The sequence below is a fragment of the Apis florea genome, unplaced genomic scaffold (genome assembly GCF_048593485.1).
Source record: "Apis florea isolate Af1SG1 unplaced genomic scaffold, ASM4859348v1 contig_1789_pilon, whole genome shotgun sequence".
In the NCBI taxonomy this organism is placed as follows: Eukaryota; Metazoa; Arthropoda; class Insecta; order Hymenoptera; family Apidae; genus Apis; species Apis florea.
In genome coordinates this window covers 990,113-1,016,564 of record NW_028256481.1, presented here as the reverse complement: position 1 = coordinate 1,016,564, position 26,452 = coordinate 990,113, and the positions used below count along the sequence as shown (strand labels likewise).

At 27.7% G+C, this 26,452-nt stretch overlaps 1 protein-coding gene across 1 annotated transcript in view; it reads right to left on the bottom strand.

Annotated features, from left to right (window-relative positions):
• Positions 1-4,769: 4,769 nt before the first annotated feature.
• Positions 4,770-26,452, bottom strand: part of LOC105736242 (uncharacterized) — a 40,020-nt gene continuing 18,337 nt past the window's right edge. The window contains exon 4 of the mRNA XM_012490009.3: positions 4,770-10,977. Coding sequence (XP_012345463.1) covers positions 10,901-10,977 — 77 coding nt within the window. The 3' untranslated portion in view covers positions 4,770-10,900. The remainder of the gene's footprint in view (positions 10,978-26,452) is intronic.

Sequence of the window (26,452 nt, the reverse complement as noted above, 5' to 3'; positions counted from 1 at the left end):
GAGGGAGAGAAACTTCAACGTTCCTCTAATTTCCATATGATTAAATTCGAATGAAATTTTGTCTAGAGTTTCGAAATTTTTAGATCGTTGAAATGTAAAATTTAATTTGCTCGTGTAAATATGCACGTTTTTTAATTAACAATTTACGTTGCTACGTCACCATCTCGCCTATATTTAATCCGTCGCATTGAGAATATATAGAATGTTACAAAAGAAGAAATCAGAGATTTAGAGGGGTCGTGTAGTATTCGTTAAAATTAAATAAAAAAGTGTTTATTCAACGTAGCTTCTGAAATCAACACTTTTTACTGTGAAATGTCCATTTAGTCCCTTTTTATAGAGATGATTTATGACAGGTCTCGTTAGAATAAAAATTTATTAACATTTTCATCTCAGAAATGCTAATGGAAAAGATGCTAATTTCTAATTTCTCTTCATTTTTCACTCGTTTTTTATTTAATTTTTTACAATTTACTTCAGAGAGGGAGAAAGAACGTTGGGCCACGTTGAGTGACAAAATCTTTCATTTCAGAAAATTATGGATAAAATTGAATGTTCGTTCAAAAATATTTCCAAAAATTAAAATACGCAATCTTTTTCTAAATTTACATTGTAAAACCTTTTACATTTCAATCAAAATGATAGCTCACGTTTGATTAAATTTAATACATAGTGTTCATTCCATTTCGTTGAATCATCCCCATTTTATTTTAATCATCGCGTCGAAAAGTGTAATCGAATGTGAAGATTACATGTACATTTTGCTGTAAAATCAATTTCAGATCCTACGTTGATTCAAACATTTCTTAATCCCCTCGCTCGCCTCCGTAAACCTCTTAAACATCCGATTTCCACTTTCCTTTTACACTTGATCAGTAAGAGATCAAGATCACATCATGCGGTGAGAATAATCTCTTTTTTTTTTTCAGAGTGACAGATTCACGCTGGCTGGAAGATGAGAATTAACGGCAGAAAACGTTCGCGTTAGGCCAAATTATTTAATCCACGTCTGCTCGTTCCCCTTGAAACGAGAAGGTTAAGAGGATTTTATCCACGTCCGAACCACTCTTAATATGTACACACATACACGCACGCATATACGTACACAAGTAAGCACATACATACATATATATATATATATATATACTTTTTTATTATACACAAGCGGTGTAATGTTAAATGCACAGGTGATATTTTCTTGCTGGTTGGGAAATAAAAAAAAGAAAACTTGGCAAAAATTGCCTGTGTGTGATAATAAGCATCCAAGAAAGTTCTGTCGTTTCTTTTGTTTGGATGGAGAAATGTGATATGTAACATTAATTTACATATTCAAGTATTGTTGAATTAAATATATATTCTATACAGGTTTAAACGAGAAAAAAATGTTAAAATAGGTCGTTCAAAGGTTTATTAATTAAAAAGTTGTGTGAAAAATATGAGATATGAAAGGAGAAAATAACAAACATGCAATTATTGGTATATAATTTAGGAATCAAGAATATTTATGCTCACTCTATTTACGGAAAGGTAATCAGCTATTATTTAAATTTATTTAACAAATTTTAATTATTATTATTATGATATTATATTTTATATTTAATTAATTAGTTTTGACATTAATAATTTTTTTTTTTGATTCTTTCTTAGGATATTAAATAAATTTAGGCTTTTTCTAAATCTTAAAAAACTTTATTTAAAGGAATGAATTATGTGTATAGAATTTCAATTATTTTTAATATATTTTGAAAAATCAAACATGCTAGAAGATAAAATATTTTGAGATAGATGATTTTTGTCGAGACTTCGTCTTTAAAATCATGTTTAAAATAAAAAATAAAAAAGGATGTTGAAAAAGAGTTTTTCACTTTTCAAGGTTGTGGATCTTTTATGAAATGGATATTTATAATTATTTTCCTGCTTCAAACGAAGTAAACATGGTTATTTTTTTTTTTTTTTTTTTTTTTTTAATGAACAGAAATTTGTCTTCCACGTGTTTGTTGCATTTTTCTTTTCGCATGGAAACGACAAAATTTTTTTGGCTATCTGATATCTATTCATTCGTCATATTTATTACATTAGACATATACAACAAAATGTTAATTTTGTAGCGAATTTAATGCACGAAATTAAATTGTAATTAATATTCGATAAAATGTAAATGGATTATTAGATTAAACATAGTGAATTTGCATAATCGTAAAAGTCAATTTGCATCGTAATCATGAATACATATGTTCATTTCATTATAAATTATTATTGCAAGCAATTTTTCAATATTTTATGATTAGAAAGATAGTACGTCAAAATAAGGATAAATAACAGAGAATAATGTACAGTTAAAAAAAATTTATAAATTAATCTTTTTTTTTTTTTTTGATATTGCTTCAAATTCTCAGTTTTATGAAATAAACAAATAGTATAGAGTGTCATTAATAATAAACTCAAAATAAAATTGTTTCTCCATACAAGAAAAATTATCTAGAGAGTGAAATTAATTTTAAAAAAGTAATTTTTGAAAATTATGGTATTCTATCATCTAATAACTGAAGTAAGTATCAAATCAGATGACGTAAATACCAAAAAAAAAAAGTGAAAAAAAATTAATTTAAAAATTTAATGAAATTTAAATTTAATAATCTCTCGTTGCAATTGAGATTTAATTTTCTTTTTATTCCATTTATTTTATCTGTCTAAGAAAATCTGAAAAATAAAAAAAAAACTATTAAAATAAATATATAATTTATAGATACTCGTTATTTATAAATCATTATCTACTTCATTTTCAACTTGACATTAAATTTTCCGAATCAATGATATTTATTTCACTTATCAGAAGATAGAATGTTACATTTTCCAATAATTATTATTTTAAAAATAAAAAATTCAATGATTGGATAATTTTTCTTGTTGGTAATCACTTCTTCAAGAAATATTATATCGTATTATTAGATATTCCAATTTTAGATTCCAAGCAGAAAAACCTGATGAATATTTCTTTTGGAAAATATGCGATAAATATGTTCTCTTAAAACAAAATGAAAGTTGTTTCGACAAAATGGCGGCCAATAAGTACGAACGAATCTACAATTATACTTGTAGAAATTCTATTCTTGTGTTAATGATTATTACTCACATAATTTTATTTGCCATCTAAGAAATTGCAATTAAATCTGAGATTTTTACTTTTCTATTGCTATGCGAATAAGAAAAATCTTTTTTCTTCTTTTTTTTCCTTTCTACGAAATGATCAATGATCCTTTTTATTTTCACTAATTCTACGAGATATAAGTATTGGAAAAAATCGACGAGAAGGATCGATGGTGGATTGTACGACGCAAATACAATTTTTCGAAAGCTTCGATATAATAATAGAATTGGCCATTTCTATGTAAATTTTCATTTAAAGAGTGCTATATTTTACAGGTTTAACTTATTTAACTTATTTAACTATCAACAATTTTAAAAGATGTTAAGATTCATATTCAGAGATATAATTAGAGAGATTTTTCAAACGTATTCGATTTTGATAATTTTGTTTAAAAATTTGATCATCAAAAGTTTGATTTTAATTTGTATGGAGAATAGAAAAAAAATCAAATGATTCAAGATTTTTCAAGAATGTATTACAATATAAGAATCGTTAATTTGCTTTTTTATTAAATTAAGAAGAAATAAAAAAGAACAGTTAAAAGCTTAGTATTTGAATAAAACATTACAAAGATACTGTAACTTTTATCTGTTCAATCGAAAAAATAATTTTAAATTTTAAATTCATGTATAATTTCAACTATTATTTAGTGAAAAAAAAAACATAATTTAAGACATATTCTAAGATTAAAACAATATCAAGTATCTTTATATTTAATAAAAAGAAAATTTTAGTTCTATAAGTTAAAGATTTTAGTATAAAACTTTAAAAGAAGAAAAACTTGTAGCAATTAATAATGGACTGCAGCATCATTTATATTGCACTTTAACGAACTTCGAGCAATATCGTATAATGTTAAAGAAATAGATTCAATGTGAAACTTATTGCCAATAAAAAAAACTTTGGTTTCTTGTCGTGTGAGATTAGCTTCTGATCGTAAAGTTTGCCAAGATTTTTTTGCACGAATTGTATCGAATTTCATCAACTTTTATTTTTATTTGATGAAAACAACATTGATAATTCAGAAAAACAAATATTGAGAATACGTATGGTAAAAATTAGAAACAAATTTGAAACATATAATAAATCATAATTTTACAATTTACTTGTAAAATTGTGTATATTATATAAATATACATAAATACACATATATATATATATAAAAAAATATTATTAAACTGAAAATAAATTTTTTTATTTATTTAAATGTGATATATGTGGTTTGCTATATTATATTGTTAATAAAAAAATTTAACGAAAAATTAGAAACTTTTGAAAGATTAATATTAAGTTGAGAAGATAATTAAGTAGTACAACTCTAGAATTACGAAGTCTATTATTTTGTGTATTACTACTTATTTATCCTGTCTTGTCGTACGAATCTCGTTTTAAAGATATTTTTCAAAGAAAATTTGTTTGAAACTTTGAAACATTTGATAAGATAGACTGTAAAATGAAAGCGAATTGCATGAGAAAAGAAACATCTTGTAACATGTTGACGTTTGGTAACAACAAAATTATTAATAATTTGTTTTGTTAATTCTTATTTTATTATTAACACGAGAGATTCGTTTCATAATATTTTGGGAACGGGAGCATGTAAAATAATAATATATAACAATCACAAAATCAACTTGTTACTTTATATAAACTAATTACAGAACATAATAAATAAATAAAACAATATATAAACTTATATAACATACAATAAATTTAATTAATAAATTAATAAAATTAATTATATATCGCTTATTATCACAATTTTTCGAAATCATGCATTTCGTATAAACCTCTTTTTGTATTTAACAATCTAAAAAAAAAAAAAAAATTACAAACGAAAAAAATCGGAAAATGTATAAACGAAATTCGTGAATTATTCTTCAATTTCTTCTTCATATTTATCACGATCGAAAAAATATTCTCTGAATATGATCTTTAAATTTTTGGAGAATTATTTTGCGACAAAAGCCTGTTCGAACTTTCCTTTCTCCTGAGAAGAAGATCAATCATTTCTTGAGGACGGCTGCCTTTAGAATAATAAGAGAAATAGTGTGTTTCTTAGCAAAAATTCGGCGTAAAAGACGAAGAATTGACGAGATAGAAATTTGGTCGAGTATCGATGGATAAAACGATTCAATTCATCGAATTACGCTTAATTTTACAGTGTGTGTGTGTGGAGATTCCTAATATTTATTATGCTAAACTAAATAATGTTTATCGTGACGTATACCGTTTATCACTAATAACGCGTGTTATTCGATATTACAAAGTATATACGTATGAATTATAACCTAAAAGGTAAACATTACTTCACAAATTATTCACGTCCCAATGCAATTATTATTTCAATACCATTTTCTTTTCTTTCTGTGAAGACAATACGTGTTTCGTTATTTTCTTCTTTTTTTTTTTTTTTTATTTAATCGACTGATAAACCGAGAGATACTTTGTTGATCGCGGTTTATGAGTTTATGAGGTTATATGTTTAATTGAGAACATTGCAGCGAGAGGGCAGATCCATCTTCCATCTTTAATAGTTTTTGTGTTATCGTTAATACATTTTATATATCTAAATGAATTCTATATTCTGTGGTATAAGGTACAAATAATTTTTTAAAGATTTTGAATCGTTTTGTGAAATAGAGAATGCAAAATTCTTTTTCTCTCTTGCATCTAACAAAAGATGATATTTTTGATTGATAAAGTAACGATAAACGATGTGTTGTATTGTCCATTAACTATTGTTATATTGTTATATTTTTATTGTGTGAAAACGTTTATTGTTTTTAGTTAGTGTCACATTTTTAAATGTTAGATTATTAGGTAATAATTTTATAAACAATTTTTTTTTAATTTATATATAATTTTACAAATGAATGTGCCACGTTCTCTTGCAATGTTCTCGAATTCGAATTTTAATTGCACATATGTCAGAACGTATACTAGAAATAATTGAGAAGCTTTCTAGAAGAGGATTATTTTTTAATATCTTAATGATCAAGATATATTTCTATTTTATATTTTAAAATATTTTACTATAAAATATTTGTAAAAATTCCGATAATGCAAGAATTATATTATATAAGAATAAAGAATACAGAAATAAATTTTTGAGATCAAAACTGTATAACTTGAGATTACAAATTTTATTTCACGTAGGAAGAATAGAAGAAATTAAAGAAAAAATTTAGATTCAGATTTATTATATTAATCAAAAATATCTCAAAGTATATCTATTACAATTAAAAAATTAATTACAACATTTCGAAAATAATTATAATAATATCGAATAAAATTTTTCTTTATATCCTTTTCCAAAAAGTTCCTCAATTCTCATTTCAATTTGTTTCAAATTCAGCAGAATTACACGTTTGCTTCGTATATTTTTCATAATTCGAAAGATAAAAATTTTTTTCGACGAAGAAAAAGTTCTATCCTTTCACAAATTGATTATCAATTACAATTCTTCTTAAACGAATTCTCGTTTCGACGATACTTAACGATTCATCATCGTTATAAGTATCCAAAGTTTTATTCGTTTCGCGCCTTTTTTTTTTTTTTTTTTTCTCTTTTCTGGCAAAATTATAAGAGACACCTTTTAAATCGTTATTTAATCATTGTTTCTAAACGGCGAGGTCTCAGAAGCTACGGCTTACAAGGTTACACGACGAAAACATTAACGCTTGCCAATGTTCAGATCCATCCTTTGACACTTTGACTAAATCTAAAATGGTGATGAGATCTAAAATGGCGGCATCGATAAGTTCCACTCGAGCAACACTGTCGCGACAAAAGCTGTTCTCTCATTGGTAAACAGTCGACGTTGATACGCATCTTATGGACGTAAAATAGTTTATTCAAACGAGTTTCAAGCGAAATCAAACAATTTTATCCATTGATGAATCGATCAGGCTTTCTGTGTTGTAGGTATTGTTTGCTTCGATTTCAATTCCGTTTAAATTACTGTTGTACAAATTGTATAAATTGTGTACGTCAACAGGAGAATTGTCACGATTATTATGAAAAATATTATTTTAATAATTGTTTCGTTGAATTGTTTACAAAAAAATTAACTCTGTACACAGAGAAAAAAATTGAAATTTAAAATTTACTTTTTCCTCTATCGTTTTTTATATTACTAATTTTATTCAACGTTATTATTTTATTGCATGAAAATCTTGTTTCACAAGGTATATATTTATTACAATATATCTGTAATTTTATCATCGAATTTACGTTTCAATTTCTATGAAAAAATTAAAAAATATTGTAACTATATATGATTTAAATTTAAATCTATTCAAAATACGTATTTAAAAAAAAAAAAAATTAAATTATGTTGGAAGAATAAAACAGATTTTTTGTAACATTTAATCTAATGATGGTTTATGTAAACAAAATTTATTTTTAAGTGCAAAATATTTAAATCGTGACGATATTCTTGTTAATACACGAAATCATACAACATTCCCTGCATTTCTTCTCTTAAAACGATACCAGAATAATATAATTCTTTCTCATTGGCAACAGCAATTATTCCGGCTACTTTTCTAACGATCAATGCTTCGTATAATAAATATTTAATTCGAAAGATTTCTTCACGATCCATCTTCCTTGGGAAAAAGGAATCGAGCAGTTCACTCTTTTAACAACTACTTGTCACGTTTCCTCTAAATTGGAAGACACTTTTAATTACGAACGAAAATTATAACCACTCTACATTTCTCGGTAAAATAAAATCAAATTTAATCAATTACAATCGAGAAATCAATCGTATGTAATTAGAGAAAGAAAATCGATTATTTACAAATTTTTTCTTCTAATAATAATTAAGCTTGTTCTTAATTTGGAATAATAACAAAGAGGAAAAAAAAATAATTTATTCAATTTCGAGCATTAATAGGAATCAAAATATCAAAGTCTTTATACTCTACCTATAATTTGAAATAAAATTATAAATATACAACCGTGTTCCATTATTTCTTCCTAAATTAAAATTTATTTTTCGAAAAAAGAAATATTTCAAAAATTGCTTTGTTTCTCGCGATCATCATTAATTTCAAATTATGTTTACAACAGAATCGAAATGAAATATTCAGATAAATGAAATTTAAAGAAATTTAAAAGAATGAAAGTAAGTGTTCAGACATTGACTTCGTCTATCTAAATAAAAACATATGATTCCATTAAAAAAAAAAAAAAAAAAAAAAAACAGATTTCACCTTGAAATCTCATTCATCATCAGGATTTAAGACATTTAAGATTTAATTTGCATCCGTCAGAAAGCAATTTTCATTCGTAACATTCTTTTGAAAAAAATGAACAGTTTAAGAGACGATTTCAAATGGAACACCCTGTATATGTATATGTATCTACAACACACTTTCATTTACGCATATCGATGGAACAACAGCAAGGTTACACTTTTGTCTCAGGAATACTGATTGTTTGGATTTCTTTTTCCAACAAGGAGTTTTAAAATCGAGTTTCTCGCGAACTCTTTTCCTCTCTTTTCTTTTCTTTTCTTTTCTTTTCTTTTTTTTTTTTAAACATTCCTTTCTTCGTTGTCGATATTATACGATGTGGGATCGAAATTCAGTGTTATTTTTATTTGGAATAGAATTTCTCGTGCATCGAACGAACGATACAACGCAGTTTCGTAACAAGGCTCACACGGTCATCCATTTGCCGCGCCAATAACAACAATAAACTAACAATTGCGACTTTGTATCTACATATAATCGTCGCAGATAACTTTTTTTTTTTTGTGGATTCTTATTATCTTATTTAATTTTTCTTTCTTTCTTTCTTTTTGACACGATTGTGCAGGATGCTTCCAACTTTTAAGAAAACTGCAGAAACAGTGGTTCTCAACTAATGGTAATTAATATAATGGATTTTTAAGCAAAGTATATTTCCAATCTTAATTCTTGTTGTTTCAATTTTGAGTAATTATAGGAGTAATGAAAGTGTTACAAGAAATGAAAAGAAAATATTGATTTTCTTTTCTTTTGAAATAATATAGGAAAAGTATATATATTTTTTGGCACGATTGTCAAAGAGAAAAGATTGATTCCTATATTTTAAATTATTTAATTTTAATTTTAATTTTGGTATATGAAGAGAACCGTTGTGCAAAAGTTGTACAATCTATAAATGAAAATATAAAAGTTTTTTTAAAATGTTACAAAGTTGTAAGCTAATATTAAACGCACCATAAATGCGTTAATAACAGATTCAGTATTGAATTGATTTTTACTTTATTTATATACACTTATAAAATTTGTTTATAAATTTTTGATCGTTTAAATTGTTCACATTTTTATCTCAAAAAATGAAATTTCGAATTATTGTAATGCAAAATTATGCAAATATTTAAGTTGCACGTATTTTAATGTACAACTAATCTATAACTTTGCATGAAAACGTTTACAAACTTCATATAATATTAATATATTCATGAGACATCTTTGAGGGATCGATTCTAAAAGCCAAAACAAACAAGAAAGTTAATTTAAATGAAATAAAATGGAAATACTCGGTTCTATCTCTGTCATCAGAATATATTAATATCTTTTTTATTTTCATATATAGATTGTGCTCCTGCAGTTTGATGGGAAAACAGGAAACACCCTGTATATTATTAGATTGTCTCAAAAATTCTTTTTATTTGGATATTTAAGAAATTATTGACATTGTTGTAAGTATCTTTTCGTGAAATTTATCAATCAATAATATTAGAAAATTATTGAATTACAAGTTGAATAGATTATTATAGTCTATTCTTGTACAATTATATTAAATAAAATGGACTTGATTTTAATAAATTCTTTAATATTAAAAATCTGATATAACACTATGATGACGCGACACTAGCGCCACGTGACCATTAACTAATGGTACTTAATATATTTATTCATTCGTCTATTTATGCATTTATTTTAATCGTTTATTATTATTTTACTCTTTAAATATTTGAAATATTCTTCTATAAAACGTAACATAAAACATATTTTTATTAATTATTGATATAATTATAAATCATGGTTAAAATTAATAAATCGACATAATTTTAATAATCGTTTTGAATGTTTCGAATAAAAATCAAAGTCATTTTGGAAAAATAATAGATGGAATATCACTAATCAATTTGTGTACAAATTGTATAAAATTTCACAGACGACAAAATATCATTGTATTACGTATGATCCATCGATCATCGAAATCGCGAAAGTTTTGGAAAAATACGATAGATTTGTATAAAAAAAAAAAAAAAAAAAAAAAAAAAACACGAAAAGAATTTTTGAGACAGTGTTATAATATTCGATTCCTCCCAGAGAATATCCATCAAATTATACGCTTCAATGAAAAAAAGTGAGGTTGGACGTACCTTCGAAATAACGAGGACAGAATTACAGATGTCAACACCATCTTGTTATATAGATTTAGTTCGAAGTTCGTACTCTATCGGCGGAGAGGACAAATTAGCCTCGTGTCGACATTGACAAATGAAATTTGGCCATTTCCTCGCTACACCTAACTTAGTACGTCTTGGATAAAATGGAATTGTAATAAAACTTTGCCTGCCTTTGAAAAACGATCCTTGATCTCTGCTTCTATTTCGAAGTTAAGCGATAGTTTTTCTTTTTCTTCTTTTTCTTCTTCTTCTTCTTTTGCTTCTTGCCTCAATTTCAAACTTGTTCGAAAGACGCATCAAAACAGGCCACTCGTCTTCCTTAGAAAACAGTTTCTTCAGAGTGTCATTGTTGAGTTTTCAGTTACGAAGACTCTGTTGAGGGAATTCAACAGCTCCTCGTTTTCTCTGCGCACTGAAATCGATTAGAATATCACACTGTTAATTTTGTGTAATTTCCAAGTGGTGTTATTAATTTTATTTAATATTTACACTTCATTTTGTAAATATTATTGCATGAAAATGTTGAGTGAAATCAGATATGTTGTTACAATTTTGCTTAAATGAAAATATTATCTATCGGGAATACTTCGAACACTTTTCCGCTTTTCTTTTCAATATTATTTTATGAAATTTTCTATATTCTTATAGAAATCTTATATAAATATCGTTGATAATAAATATATTTTAGAAAATTAAATTATATTTTTAAGATAAAAATAATTACATTTAAATTAAAATAATAACAAAATTATATTTGTAACATAGTTTTTTTTCCTATATAAATTCTGATTTCACTCACTGTTAATAATTTATTAGCGAAAAAGTCGTAATTTTGATATTGAAATTAATTAAATATTTATTTATTCACAGAATCGATACTGTTATAATTTATTCTATTATTCTAATTTTTCCTTTATTAATTATGCAATTTAGATTAATAACTATTCAAATACACATATTTTTTTAGATAAATTTAGATCTTATTTAAATAAATTGAACAAAAAATAAAACTATATTATTATACATAAAATTTATATATATATATATTTTTTAAATATCACATTATTTAAGATTTATTATTTCAATATACTAATTTTTAGACTGCAGATTTTCATGTAGATATATATTTTTCGTATTATATATGAGTGATATAAATACAGAAGCTTCTATTACAAAAATAATAAAAATCATAAAATCCGTTTGATTAATCCAATTGATTAAGTAATTGATTAGTAAATAATATTTTTCCAGAAATAGAAATATTTATCTCGTAATTTACTTGAAACTCGACCAAACTCTATTAAAATTAAGAAAAATTTAAACCGTTATAACTCTGAAGATAGTAATTCCCAGTTAATAGATGAGAGATCATTAGAAGCGGGGAACCTTCCTCTTTAAAACTAGTTTTTTTTTATCTCGATACGACTTCCGGTTCGTGAGATATCATCGTGTAAAGAAAAGAGTAATTTTTAATTCTTTACTATTTCCATCTTTGTCACTTATTCGGACTTTTCGCTCGCACCTCCTTGTGATCTATCGCGATATACTTTAGAAATTGTATTAAAATTAGAAAAACTTTGAATCGCTATAACTTCGAAGATAATGATTTCCGGTCAACGAGTGAGCGATTATTGGAAGCGCAGAACCTTCTTCTTCAAAACGCATTTTTTTTTATCTCGATACGACTTCCGGTTCCTGAGATATCGTCGTGTAAAGAAAAGGATAATTTTTTTTTTAGGTTCCCTTTTTACTATTTTCGTTACACGGATCTCTGACTCGCTTAGTCTAGTCGCTGACCAATGCTAAGCAAATGACAGACACAATTCTTGGAAAAGCGTAGTACTCATTTCCAGGAAGAAATATAGGTCACTGGGTCGCGGTCCCATTCATAACTCCCGCAGTGCCTTAAGCGACCCTGAGTCCTTATATCTCGGCAACCGATCCAGATATCGGGATAAATCAAAAAGTGACTTCAATGGCACGATTTTCTCTATTTCTTCTGAATAAGTTTTTCGCGTGTTTTTTTTTTTTTTTTTTTTTTTATATAAAAAATTTCAAAGTTTCATTGCATGACTTTGCGGTAGATTTTTATTATGATACGAAGCGTGTTCCGCATATTGTGACACAGTTTCTGTATATACAGTTGGATATATTTTGAAGATATTTTTGTTACACAAAAACCCACAGTCTATTGATTAGAATTTGAACTGAAGAATATAAATATATATATATATATATATATAAAAAAAAAAACAAATTATTTTTTTCTTAAATTATAATAATCGATTCAAATTTCAATCGAACACATATTATTTTCTAAAAATATCATTTCTCTCAAAATCAAATTCGAACGATAAGGTATTTCAAAATGATAGTTTACGTCTGAGCTCGATGCTCAGCAAGCTCCTTGGAGCCCATAGGCGGGCTCAGAAACGTGCTGTGAGTTAATGTAACCACCACCACGAGTACGGAAGCCACCAGAAGGAAAATAAACGTTCCCACGATGATCATAGCGATCCTTCGATGGCGCCTCGCTTGCTCTAAACTTCGTTCATCCTCCACGATCTTCTGCGCCTCTTTCACCTCCGTTTTTAGAGGCCGGACAGAATCCTTTCTACGAGCGGAACTCGCCCTTCGTACTTTCGTCCTTCTACTCGAGCTACCTCTTCTACCATTCCCTGGACATTTTTTTTTTTTTTTTTTTCTCTTTTGAATGATCATTGCATTTTGGGTCCTATCATAACACAAGTGGCACAAACTTCATATCGGTGAATAATATGACCGATGATGAATATATTGTATATAATATATTTTAGATATATTTTACTTTCCATGATATAAATCTTATATATATATATATTGTGCATTTCTTTTTTCATTATTTTTACAGTTAATAATAATATTATTATTATTATTTTTGATGAAGTTTGTGTCGGTTCAATGAGACCCAATTTTTCGCTTGATTCATTTAATTTATTTTGTGTTCTTATATCACGCCAGAGATAATAAACGTAAAATATTAAACCACGTGCTTAACCGTTTGAAATGGTATAAGTACGAATCGTTAACGAAAAGTATAATACAGAAATTAATATTGAAAAAGCGATGCAAATAATCGAGAAATTTTATACGTTAATTTTTCATCGTATTGATTAAGCGTGATTCAATATTATGTAAAGGATCATACATGGAAAATGAATAAAAAATATATCAACGTTTTTTGATACACGATTCTCTTTCAAAGAATAAAAATGAAAATAAAGGAAATAATATGTATATTTTTTCCTAGAAAAAAAAAAAATAACAATATCAAACCAAACCATTAATTAAAATATTAAAAATTTACCATTGCAAAAAAAATTAATCCGCCAAAACTTCGTTTTTCTATCGAAACAACGAATGAACCTTTCCTTGAATTTTTTTAATTTTGACAAGCAACGAACGAACGAAGTAATCGAATCGAATTTAAAAAAAAATCTAAAAATTTCGAATACCTCGGCTTATCAAACACTGTTCTTAACATCAACATCAAAATTAAACAACATCGTTTTTAGCAAACGAATTTTCCACGCGAGCGAAATCGAAAAGTAAGACAAAATTCCACCTCGAATCGGGAGACAAACCGCGATGCGTGTTGCCATCGATCGGTAAAGTCCGATGACCCAATTGTCTCCTACCTAACGGCGTTGGCCTGCTGCCGGTGCAGCTGTTTGTCCTCGAGCGGCTCGATTGCACGCTGGAACGACGGCGTTGATCGACCGAATTGCTTCTGCTCTGTTTCGGGATTTTCGCTCTCGTTGGACGCGGTGCTGGCTCGTCGCACGATGGCCACAGACGATTGTCCCGGAACTCGTTCGCGAACTCGATGCTTTCGAGGTAGAAGGAGGCGCGATCTGTGTCCCTCGGGCACACCACGTACCAATTGTCGATCGATCGGTGGTAATTCAGGGGAGGGGTGTCGTCGTCGCGGGGGATCCCTCGATCGAACGAGGCACGATTCTCCTCTTCGCCGTTCTTCGACATGTCTGCTGATCGATTTTTTTCTTTTTTTATTTTGCTTGGTTTCTCTTGGTCTGCTTCAGGAGAATTTTATCGGATCGAGAATGTTTTTTGGAATTTTTCTTAATGTCAAATTGATTCTTGCGCACAATGGATCACGTACGTGATTTTGAGGGGGCGAACTCAACGAAGTTTCTTTTTTTCTTTAAATATAATAGAAGGTTATATTGTACAATAAGTCGAATGGAGTCGAGTTGAAAAGGAATACTTGATACTCGATCAGTTTGATGGTTTGAAAGAAAAATTGTGCAATGGATTAATTCATAGGATAGTTTAGAATTTTCGAGTGAATTTGAAATATGACTCGAAAGTGAGGATTAAAGAAGAGAAGAATCTTGTGATCAACTTTTTCACTCATCCATTATCATCCATTACACAACCAATTTTAAATCTCTCTTCGTGCGATAAAATTCTATTCTCTGTGAAAATAAATGACATTGCACAAGTTTTTAAAAGTGATTCTTTTGTTTTATCATATATATATATATATGTACTTTTTTTTTCGCATCATAAAAGGAACTATAGAATTTTCTTAATTAGTTGATAATAAATTTCTTATTATTATTCCTCTTTTAAAATTACTACGAATTGTTTGTGAAATTCTTCGTATCTTCGTTCATCGTTGAAAGAGACTGTAGAATAGTATTGTAGTGGAAAATACGAGCTTCGTACCATCAACATTAATCAATACAATGGGTGGTCGTAAAATAGGCTGAACAAAGTTTGGTTAGCAACTTTTATTATCCCGACTATTATTTTCCTCGGACATTAGCCTATTATTTTATACCTGCTGTTATTTCGTGTTATTTCGTGTTCCAATACACTTTACATTGTGTAAAGTTTTATAAAATATTTTTTTCACGTAGTATTTTAAAAAATGAATAAATAATAATAATAATAATAAGGTAAAAGTTTCTTTAGAAAGCCATACAAATTTTTTTATCAACGGAACGATATTTGTCGATAGATTTGTCAAAAAATTATTATAAATAATTCTTGAAAGGATAATATTTTTTTTTTAGAATTTAGAATTATATTTGAAATATTAATATTTCTGTTTCAAAGAATTCAATTCAAGGAAAGTTTTTCTAGAAAACTATATGCAAATTTTTTTATCAATGATATCTAGATTTGTCAAAAAATTATTAAATAAATAATTCTTGAAATCGAGAAAAGGATAATATTTTTTTTTCAACAAATTCAGAATTATATTTGAAATGTTAATTTTATTTTTTTTTTTTTTTTTTCAAAGAATTCAAGAGAGCCATACAAATTTTTTTATCAATGGAATGATATCCAGATTTGTCAAAAAATTATTATAAATAATTCTCGAAATCGAGGAAAGGATAATATATTTTTTTTCTAAACAAATTCAGAATTATATTTGAAATGTTAATTTTATTTGTTTTTCAAAGAATTCGATAGGAAAGTTTTTTTAGAAAGCCATACATTTTTTTATTAATTTTTTTCAATAAATTCAGAATTATTATAAAAATTATTATAAATTATTATAAATAATTCTCGAAATCGAGAAAAGGATAATATATTTTTTTTCTAAACAAATTCAGAATTATATTGGAAATATTAACTTGCATTTTTTTTTTTTTTTTTTTCAAAGAATTCAGTAGGAAATGATTAGATCTAAGTTCTCTCGATTTTGATTAATTAAGTTTCATGTTTAATGGACTTGGTATAATTATAAATTTTATTGGATTTTAATGAACTTTTGCAAGTGGATGAATAAAGATGTTTAAATATCTGACCTACATTTGATAGAGAATTGTTAAAGGAAACACGATATTGTATTCCAGCGATAAAATTCATATTCTTGGAAAATTTATCGGAATAGCAGTTCAATTATAAAATTGTTTATTTGTACTTAGACTCTATATCTTCTAAACTTTACATTCTGCGAGGAAATGATGAATTTTAAGAGAGATGATATGATTTTTCAAAAGTGTTGAAATATCATTTTTGCTCAAGTAAAATGGAGTAAAATGGAACATTTTAAATCTACATAAAAATATAAAATCTTTATTTTAAAAAAACGTCGAAATTGTAAAAAGAGATTATTAATATAATTAAATATAATTATTATAAATAACTTATAAGAAAAATGTATCTAATACTTGTAAAAAATTATACATGTCTCCTATTTTAAAGAAAGATAAGAATTTAAGTATTTTCCTTATATTATCCAATTAACGATATTTTTCATCGTTTATATTTAATTGTAAAAATATTAGAATAGAAAGTAAGCGATGATAGTTTAACATTTATTTTTGATTAAAAATTCTCTCAATATTTTTTCTCTGTTACTTGTTACTTGTACAATTTTAATAACTTTTCAGCAAAATATAATATAATATATTCAAAAACAAAAACAAAATTTTTTAAAATATAATTACCAAACATTACTTAAAAATTATTAAACATTAAAAATATAAATATATCAAGGATATAAAAATAATCCTGCTCCTCGAATTTTTATTCGTCTCCTGATTCACAAAGAGATTTTCAATATTTGCAGAAAAATTTTACAAAATTTCGAGATAAAAAGTAAGAATAATCTTTGAAATTTTCTTCTTCATTAATTAAAATCAATAACTTAATAATTTTAAAAATACGAGTGAATTTTTAATATCTCAAATTTCTTCTATTTCCTGAATCAAAGACAGTGTTTTGTACCAAGAAATTTTACTTTTACTAATATCGAGAATCGAAAGTTTCTTCGCACTAAGCAAATGTTTAAGTAACGGAAGGATAGCATCGGGTGAAAAATTACGCAAATACTGAAATATTCCGAGTTGAAAGAATCGCACTTTTGCGATGACGCGATGTGTCATTTAAATGAACATTTCAATGAAACTTGTAAATATCCCAGTGGGACGAACGTGACGGAGTCTGACTTGGAACATCTGAAACTACTTTCTCGTTTATTAATTCTAAATGAGCTTCATTAGTGTCATCTAGTGGGACGCTTTGGAAGTTTATTCTTTTGGAAGTTTCCATATCTTCTCTAGCGAGCGAGCATAACTCATTTCTACTGCAATGCTGTGGCACAGCTAATCGAAATTTTTACTTAACGAATAATCAATAATACGATACATTACACGAACAATTTAACACGAACAATCCGAAAAATATATTCATCGTTAAGGAAATTTAAAAGGTTAATCAAAAAGAAGAGATTAGATCGAGGTGATGTTGATAGAAAAAGTTTTTTTTTTTTAAATAAAATTAAAAAGTAAAAAGAATACGCGTGTAACAGCAACTGTGGGAAAATAATTCGAAACTTTTGGCAAATAGTTAACACGAAATATTTAAATAATGTATGGAGTCATCGAAAAAGAAATAAGGTTTGTGCAAGGATTATTATTTCAGTTATGAGAAATAAATGGAATTTAATTATAGTTGAAAAATATACTATGATATTATGTTCTGTGTGCACACTTCATTTTGTGTAAGTCTTAAACTTAGGAAGCAATTTGACTTACTGTTATTAATTACTCACGATCTACACTGACGCACTGCAGAGTCCAGATACGCTATATCAACAAACTAACTCGTGAAGTTATCCATTTACATATCCATCCACTTCATCTATTACGTTGAATTTGATCATTTACATATGTTTAATTTATACAATTGATTGTTTCTTCTTTTACGAGTATCAGAATAATATGTTTCTTATAATAATGAAATCGAAATATATTTATATATTTATAATTTTTATATGAAAATTTTACAATATAACATTTTTGGATTTTTGTATCCTTCCTTGAATTTGATTGCCGATACTTTTACACTTTTCTTCGAAGGAGAATTGCAGTAAAAATAATAATAAATCAAAAAAAATGTTTTACAATTTAAATATACTTCAAATAATATTCTTCTTTGATCTTCTTTATCTTTCTTATCTATCTTATAAATATTATTTTACAAAAATTAAACGACACGAAGATAACTATTCAATTGATAAAAAACAAGAATGAAAAGCATCCGATAAATTCCTTATTTAAATCAAAAAATAAAAATGATATCGTAGATTTTTTGAATCTACGATTTTAGATAATCTTCTTTAGAAAATAAACTTTAACTTTTAAATTAAATTAAAACCACTTTTTTAAATCTCGAGTCAGAGATAATTTTCACCAACGATTTTACTTTATATTACATTACTATCATTCGTCATTTTACTTTTTCCAACTAAACAAAATAATTTAAAAAAAATAAATTATTCACAAGTAATTCTCCCATTCCATATTTATTATCAAACCGGACGTTTTCCAACAAAGTAAATACCAACAATTTCGAAAAAGTGAATAAATTATTAACCTCCTCGTTTCTCTCCCCAATTTCCCATTCCAAATGAAAACCAAGCCTATTCATCGACACACACACACACACTCTCGATCACCTTCTCGATTGCGACTCGGATTTAGCCCCAGCATTAAAAGGAAACTTTCTTTTAAACGGCCAACTCAAAAGAAGAAGAAGAAGAAGAAGAAGAAGAAGAAGAATACGAATGAATGTGTAACTAAGGACAGCTAAATACGTCGTGTCTATGTAGTGGACGTCACCCTTGAGTTTATTGCGACGTGTATTTTTAGCGGCGGATCTAGCAGGCCGCCTTTCCATGTCTCTCTTTCCTCCCCTCATCCCTCTCCAGCTGCATACCCGCCTATGTGCCTGTTAACTCGCTCATACGTCCACCACCGACATGTCGATAAACACGCTCGGCCAAATATTTAGAAAATCCACGCCTACCGTGGATTTGAATTATTTGAATATTCGGCCGACGAAGAAGAAGAAGAAGAATTCGAAAAGATTGCATCCACGATGCGAAATTAAAAAGGATTCGTGTTTTTTTTATATTTTTATATTTTCTTATACTTTATTGCAGCAAAGATTGAATATATTCACATTATTTGTGAAACGGTTCATTTTGGTGGATTTTTCTCGCAAAAAGATCTAAGTTGTTAAGATGTTGCAATGCGTGGAAAATAGATTAAATAGAATAAAAGAATTTTGTTTTCGATTGAATGATATATCGTAGGTGGAATCTTGATTATTGGACTTGTTTAATTTTCTGTGAATGCATTGTTTTTAAATTAAAAATACGATAGATAGGATTTTTTGAATTTTTGTAAAATTATTGAATTTGGAGCAATTTCTTTTTTTTTTTTTGGTAAATTTAATTCAACAACGTGGTATAATGTGTGTATTAATGTGTTTGTTGATAAGATAAAGGAACGAGGTGTATTATTTCAGTATGATTTATCATTAATTAATCTTTCGATAAAATGCGAATTTTATCTGTTCAAAGAGTTGGAGAAAATAAAATCCTTGTTATCGATGCTCGTGAAATTGCGTTTCTCTTTGTTGACTGTTAAGACGAGTTACCAACAAGAACGTAAGCTCTGCTCCGGGATATTTTCTGTCAAAGGTTTATTCCTTTTCGGTAATTTTTTCGTTTTAATTTTTCTAACAAAGAGGTATATAATTTTCGAATAATTAATTTCTTTGTGGGAAAGGAAAATTTAAGCAGTGTAGGAGAAACTTTGTTCGAAAAGAAAAGAAAAATATAAATATGAAAGTCAAGACTTGAAAAAACTTTTCTTTTTTTTTTTTTGCATTCTTATTCTTAATTCTAAAAATAATTATTCTTAACAATAGGTTTGTTAAGTCAAAAGAGATTGAGATTTGTTAAGTGTCAACGATCATTCATAATTACATATATTCTCTGTCTATAGAAGGATCATAACAGAATTTTCTCGATTACCTAATATTAAAATTAAAATAAGAAATATTAAATCGCGTATTAAATAAAGAACTTTAAAAGGTGAAAAGTTAAAGAGTTATTTTTAAGAATATATTGTCCCATAATTAACTCGTTTATTGAATATTGTCACATACAATTTTTATCTTCTATATAAATTAAGAAATTTAATGTTTGCAGAAAATTTATTATTAAATTCAAGTTTGATCGGAAATAGATTGTTATTTCAATGATACTTTTGCGGAAAATTTGTAAAATCAATTAATTTTCAAGATGGATGATGGATCTGGAAACAACTTGCAACATTTGCAAATCAAATTTTTAAACGGATCAAGAAGATTCGTGGAGCAAGAATTTAGAAGATTTATTCCAATGATCGATCGCACGAATTAATTTGCAGAAAGTTTGCAAAATAAATTTAAATTGAATCGAGAATATTCATAGAACAGATTATTTTGAGAGAATTAAATCTTCTCAGCGCAGATTGTCTAGTTGTCTACTACATTAGTCGCACGTTTCACTTGGGAAATTGATGGCGAGGAGAGGAAACTGCCTCTAATTGATTCATTCCTCCTCGGTTTTCAACTCTCATTCTCAACATGCCAACTTCTTCTGTCATTCTTTGATTTACAAGCGTGAAAGATGAATTGTAATTTGCAATTTGTAGAAATATCCATTGGGATTATTTGGGATCACGTGCAAATTGATTGAAAAACTTTTATTTTTGTAAGATCATTCAATTTTTATATTAATTATTTCAAAAATTCGCGTGAAAGACGATGACACTTTTTTTTTTTTTTATTATGATAACTTATTACATAACTTACTTAATTATATTTATTAATAATTTAGAACTTCATAAAATATTAAATACACCTTATTTTAGCAACGTTATAAAAATTTATTCAAAAATTAATTTACGTGATTCGTAACTGATTGCAAGATACGTAAGTAGCTAAGTATGAAAAAAATTTAAAAAAGATATTTAATTTTCTTTACAAGATATCTCACGAATCTTTGAAAGATTCGATTAACAATTGCTTCCTTCTCCTTAACAAATTGTTAAAAAATGAAAGAGATAACTACTCCACTTATTAACATTCTCCACTATATTCTTAGCACTTTTTAAAAATAAATTTCACTGTTCCACCGAGGTAAAAACTTATTATTATTATTACTATTATTATTATAGCAATTCCACCTCCCCTAAAAATAAAAGATTCTTCTATCCCATAAAGGTGTACCTAGATAATTCTACAATTTTAATCTTCATTTCAGTGAAGGAAGAAAACACATTCTTTCAATCTTTTTCTCTCTAGAAGGATAGATTGCGTCGAAGGCATAGGCGGTGCATTTCCGGTTGCATTTCATGCGGTTGTATCACCTGTTACGCTTGTCGCTCGGTTGTCCCCGTTTCTACGAACACACTGTTGACATTATTATGCGAATGTCCTTACAACGGCGAAACCTGCTATACGCTAATATTGGTAACGAGTACACGAGTACTATCGATTATCGATATCTGACGCAGTCACTGCAATGAGAGAGGAATCACAGAGCAATATCCTAACTCGTAAGGAATCTCGAGTTTTTTCTCTCGAAGAAGAAGAAAAAATTCGACAAATGTCGTCATGGTTAACAAAGAACACAATTCGGTTCGATGACGATGGAATTTTTTCTTTTTTTTTTTTTTTTTTATACAGGAAAATGTAGAAGTTAAAAGGCTTGAACGCATTTCTGGTCGAAAACTTTTCATCTTTGTGTCCCTCAACGAGAAGCATTGTATTTATAAACTGACGATGACGATGTTGGAAAAGAAAATTTTGTAATTTCATAAGAATCTTTATAATTATTTGCAACAGTTTCTTCCATTTTGCTCTTTTCTTACGAAACTTTTGAGTTGGCAAGATTGGACGATTTTCATTTTACTGCTATTTTAAAAAAATTCGACATCACTCGACAAATCTCGTCATGGTTAACAAGCAACACAATTCGGTTCGATGACGATGGAATTTTTTCTTTTTTTTTTTTTTTTTATACAGGAAAATGTAGAAGTTAAAAGGCTTGAACGCATTTCTGGTCGAAAACTTTTCATCTTTGTGTCCCTCAACGAGAACGATAATATCTATTTCATAAGTATCTTTATTTGTAACAGTTTCTTCTTTCGTCCATTTCGTTCTTTTCTTACGAAACTTTCATGATTGGACGATTTTCATTTTACTGCCATTTTTACATTTTCCGTCACAGAAGCGAAATTGAACGAACTTTGTTAATGAAACAAACCGTGTTAACAATTTCGGACGAAACAAAAAGATGACAATCTTTCGTTTCTATTTACTTTGGTCGTCGTCCATCCATTCTTGTTTTCGACAGCGGACGATCAAACGAAATCGTATCAAGAATATTGCCGGTAAACCGATTTCACGATTCAGATTTTCATTTGACTCCGCTTGTCAATTACCGCGTGATGAACGCTCTCATTGGATTACGCGCGAGCGATATCGAGTGTTGTATCACTGATTCCATGTGATCTGACTGTCAGTGTGAATCGTTCCTCTGTTCACGAATCAATCGTTTTACTGTTTCATCTAATTTTATGTATATATATATGTGTGTGTGTGTGTGTGTACAATATAATGTATACAGTGAAATCAAGTGATTTGTTCATTTTTGATAGCTCAATGATCAGCTTTGTCAACGATCGTGTGTGATGAATTCAATAATTAAAGCATTGTTTATATTTTAGTGAGGTTTTGATCTTTTTTTTTTTTTTTTATTTTTGAGAATCAGAATGGGAAAAAATATTCTATTTAATAGAATGTAAATGCAATTGTGTTTGATTCAATTTTTTTTTTTTTTTTTTTTTCATTTTGTAACAGTTTCAATAAAACGATAGACCTTTAAAAAGTCGTGTTTACGGAAGTTAATCCCAACTATTTTAACTTTTACGATCTCGTTACTTTCAGCAAACTGAGCGGATCAAACGTGCGTTTAGATCATCCTTCCCGATCTTTCGACAAAAATTTCGATTCAAAATCGTTTTCGTTTTAAAGAAAAAAATCTATCATCTTTCAGAAAACTTTGGAAAAAATAAAATCGTTACGCTCGAAAAATGTAATTTCAACGTGGAAGCATTGAATATTAAAATCTTAATTAAAAAAAAATATATATATATATATGTATATATATAAAATGTAAAAATGATTCGCAGGATTTAAATTTAATAATTAATAATTTGCACAATGGCAAGAAAAATTGAAAAAATTCAAAGAGGGAAGAAAAAGAATGGAAAAATGGAAAGATCGTTTATTTAAGAAAGGAAAAGGTGGATAGAATATCATCTTGAAAGACATTTTGAAAACAAATTTTCTGGCAATAATTTTAAACAAAGCCAAAATTTTGGGATGGAAAGAACGTTTTATGCGAGGTAAAAATTCGACAGTTGGGGTAATAATAATAAGTTTCGTTCGTGGAGGGAAAAATACGCGAACTGTCGTTAAAGAAAACAAAGAGTAACAAAGAGGGGAAATTGTCCGGGTGAGAAAATGTTAAAATTTATGTCGTTGAAATACAACTGTAATTTATTTGGAATACCAACTTTCGACGTGGAAAGATACGTAACCAGTCAGTTAAAGAAAACAAAAGTGATAAGGAGGAAAATATATCGATACTGAAAGTTCTGACAAGATTTATACACCATGTTTTAGAATCGATTGAAATATGGAATGGTAACTTTGAAGAAAAATGATAGAAATGAAAGGAGAAAGATTCTTGGTGCAAGAATAAAAAAAAAAAAGAAAAACATTACTTTACTTCCATTTTGTTCAAAGTAAGAAGAATAGGAAAGAAAGATGAAAGGATTGTATAATGTGATAATAAATGCCACGCATTTTTAAATATAAGAAATTAAATAAAGGAATTTCTTATTTTGCAAAATCCTCCATCACTTGAACAAACTTTCTCTCTCTCTCTCTGCGATCGTTCGTGGAACGAAGAAAAACGAGGAGAAAGGATAAAAATAATATTTCGAAACGAATGTTACGGAACATAAGAAAATACATTTCTACAAATGAAATTCATTTCCAAAAATCTATTTTCCCTTGAAAATTGACGAAGAGAATAAAAATATACATATTAATTTTAATACACCTGTCTCTATTATTTTAACAAAAATCTACTTTCCCTGCGTAACTATTCATGGAATAACAAAAATAAGAATCAAGAAATAAAAGTATTTCAAATATATATCTCGACACAAACACTGCTGTGCACTATCTCGAGATGATTTTATCGCAAGAAATTCAGTTTATTCAAAAAATCAAGCTACTCGTTCATCCACTTTCCCTTCTACAACCGTTCGCTCGCGAATACAAGAAAAATGACAAAGATCGGGGCATAAAATGCATCGAGCTTTGAAATTCGACTATTCTTAAGTCGAACCAGTTAAATTGAATGGCTCGATACACATTTCTGGCGCGCGATGTGCGTCAATGGAAGCGACGCAGAAATCGAAGAAGAAGAAGAAGAAGAAGAAGAAGAAGAAGAAGAAGAAAGAAGAAGAAGAAAGCGCGTACGTGATCGAATTGGATATCGTCTGAACGCATAGGCGAAAAAGAGGAAGCGGCGGTGGTGCTATCCGCTTTTATATACGATGTTTTAATGACGCACATCAAAATCGAACGATGGAGAAATGTGACTCGGCCGTGCATACACACACACACACACACATACACAGGCTTGACCTGATTCTAGGTGAGTGCATAATGGTGTAAACGTATCGTGGAAAAGTGTCGAACCGTGAGGGGGAGACGTTATGCGAACGATTTCAGGCAGGTGCGACTTATACCTCTCTCTCTCTCTCTCTTTCTCGATCGATCGATCGATCCGAAAAGCAAGCAAACCCGTGTTTTATAGATGTTTTCGTTTCGATGGTCGCCGCATTTATTACGGGCTATTCCGTTTCTTTTTTTTTTTTTTTGTTTTATCTTCACGTTAAGGGATTACGAGGTTATTGTCGAAATTTATCTCGGTGTAACTCGAATAATATAATCTGATAAATTTTGTGAAATGTCGAATTTTAATTTTTTTTTTGGAATATTTGTTGTATTTTAATATTTTTTCCTTTGGATATTTAAATGAATGTTGAATTTTGTGAGAATATTAGATCCTTTCCTAATTTTTAATTCTTCTTTCTTGTTATTTTGTTTTTTTATGTTATTTGATAAATATCGTGCGTTGGAAAATTTATCGCTGAAAGATACTTTTCCATTTTGATATAGTTTAATATATTTGTATACTAAGAATATTTAAATTTAAATTTTGTGATTATTAGATATTTCTTTTTTTTAAGAAAGTATTCTTTTATATTTTTTTTTATTTAGATATCATTTAAATTTGATAAATTTTATGTTCCTTCTGTCAGAAAATTATTAAAATTTTTTACAATCGTTTATATTTTCATTCTAAATTTTATTGTTTTATTAGGGTAATTTTTTTTTTTTTTTCCTTTCACATTGTGAATCATGGCACATCCTATTTCTCTTAAATTGATTTACACATTTTTCTACTCGAAAATATATAAGTTTGAATATTAGATGTTTTCGTTTTAAATTTATTATCGAAAGATGTCTCTAGAAAATGCTGCTCAAGTTTTATACGGGTTGCTTGAATAACCAAACATTTTTCTTTTCAAGATATTAATGATATTTATGTGTCTAATAATACATAACCATTCTGTATATTTTTCATTATACTAATAACGGCTATGAAATCTCTTTTTCGAATTTTTCTTTTTATCCTTATGATGTTTCTAATCTATGTTGCACTTATAAATAAATGAATAATTCAATGTGTTATATAAACCTTGAGAAGAAAGAAAAATAAACGAAATCATAAATTTTAAAGATTTACAAAAGAAATTCAATATTTATCATTATTGCAGTTTAAATTTGCGACAACTTAATAGCTTAAGCATCTTTCATTTCTTCAGTCTTTTTTATTCTGAGTAATTTTAAAAAAATATTTAACTTTACGGAATTATCCAATT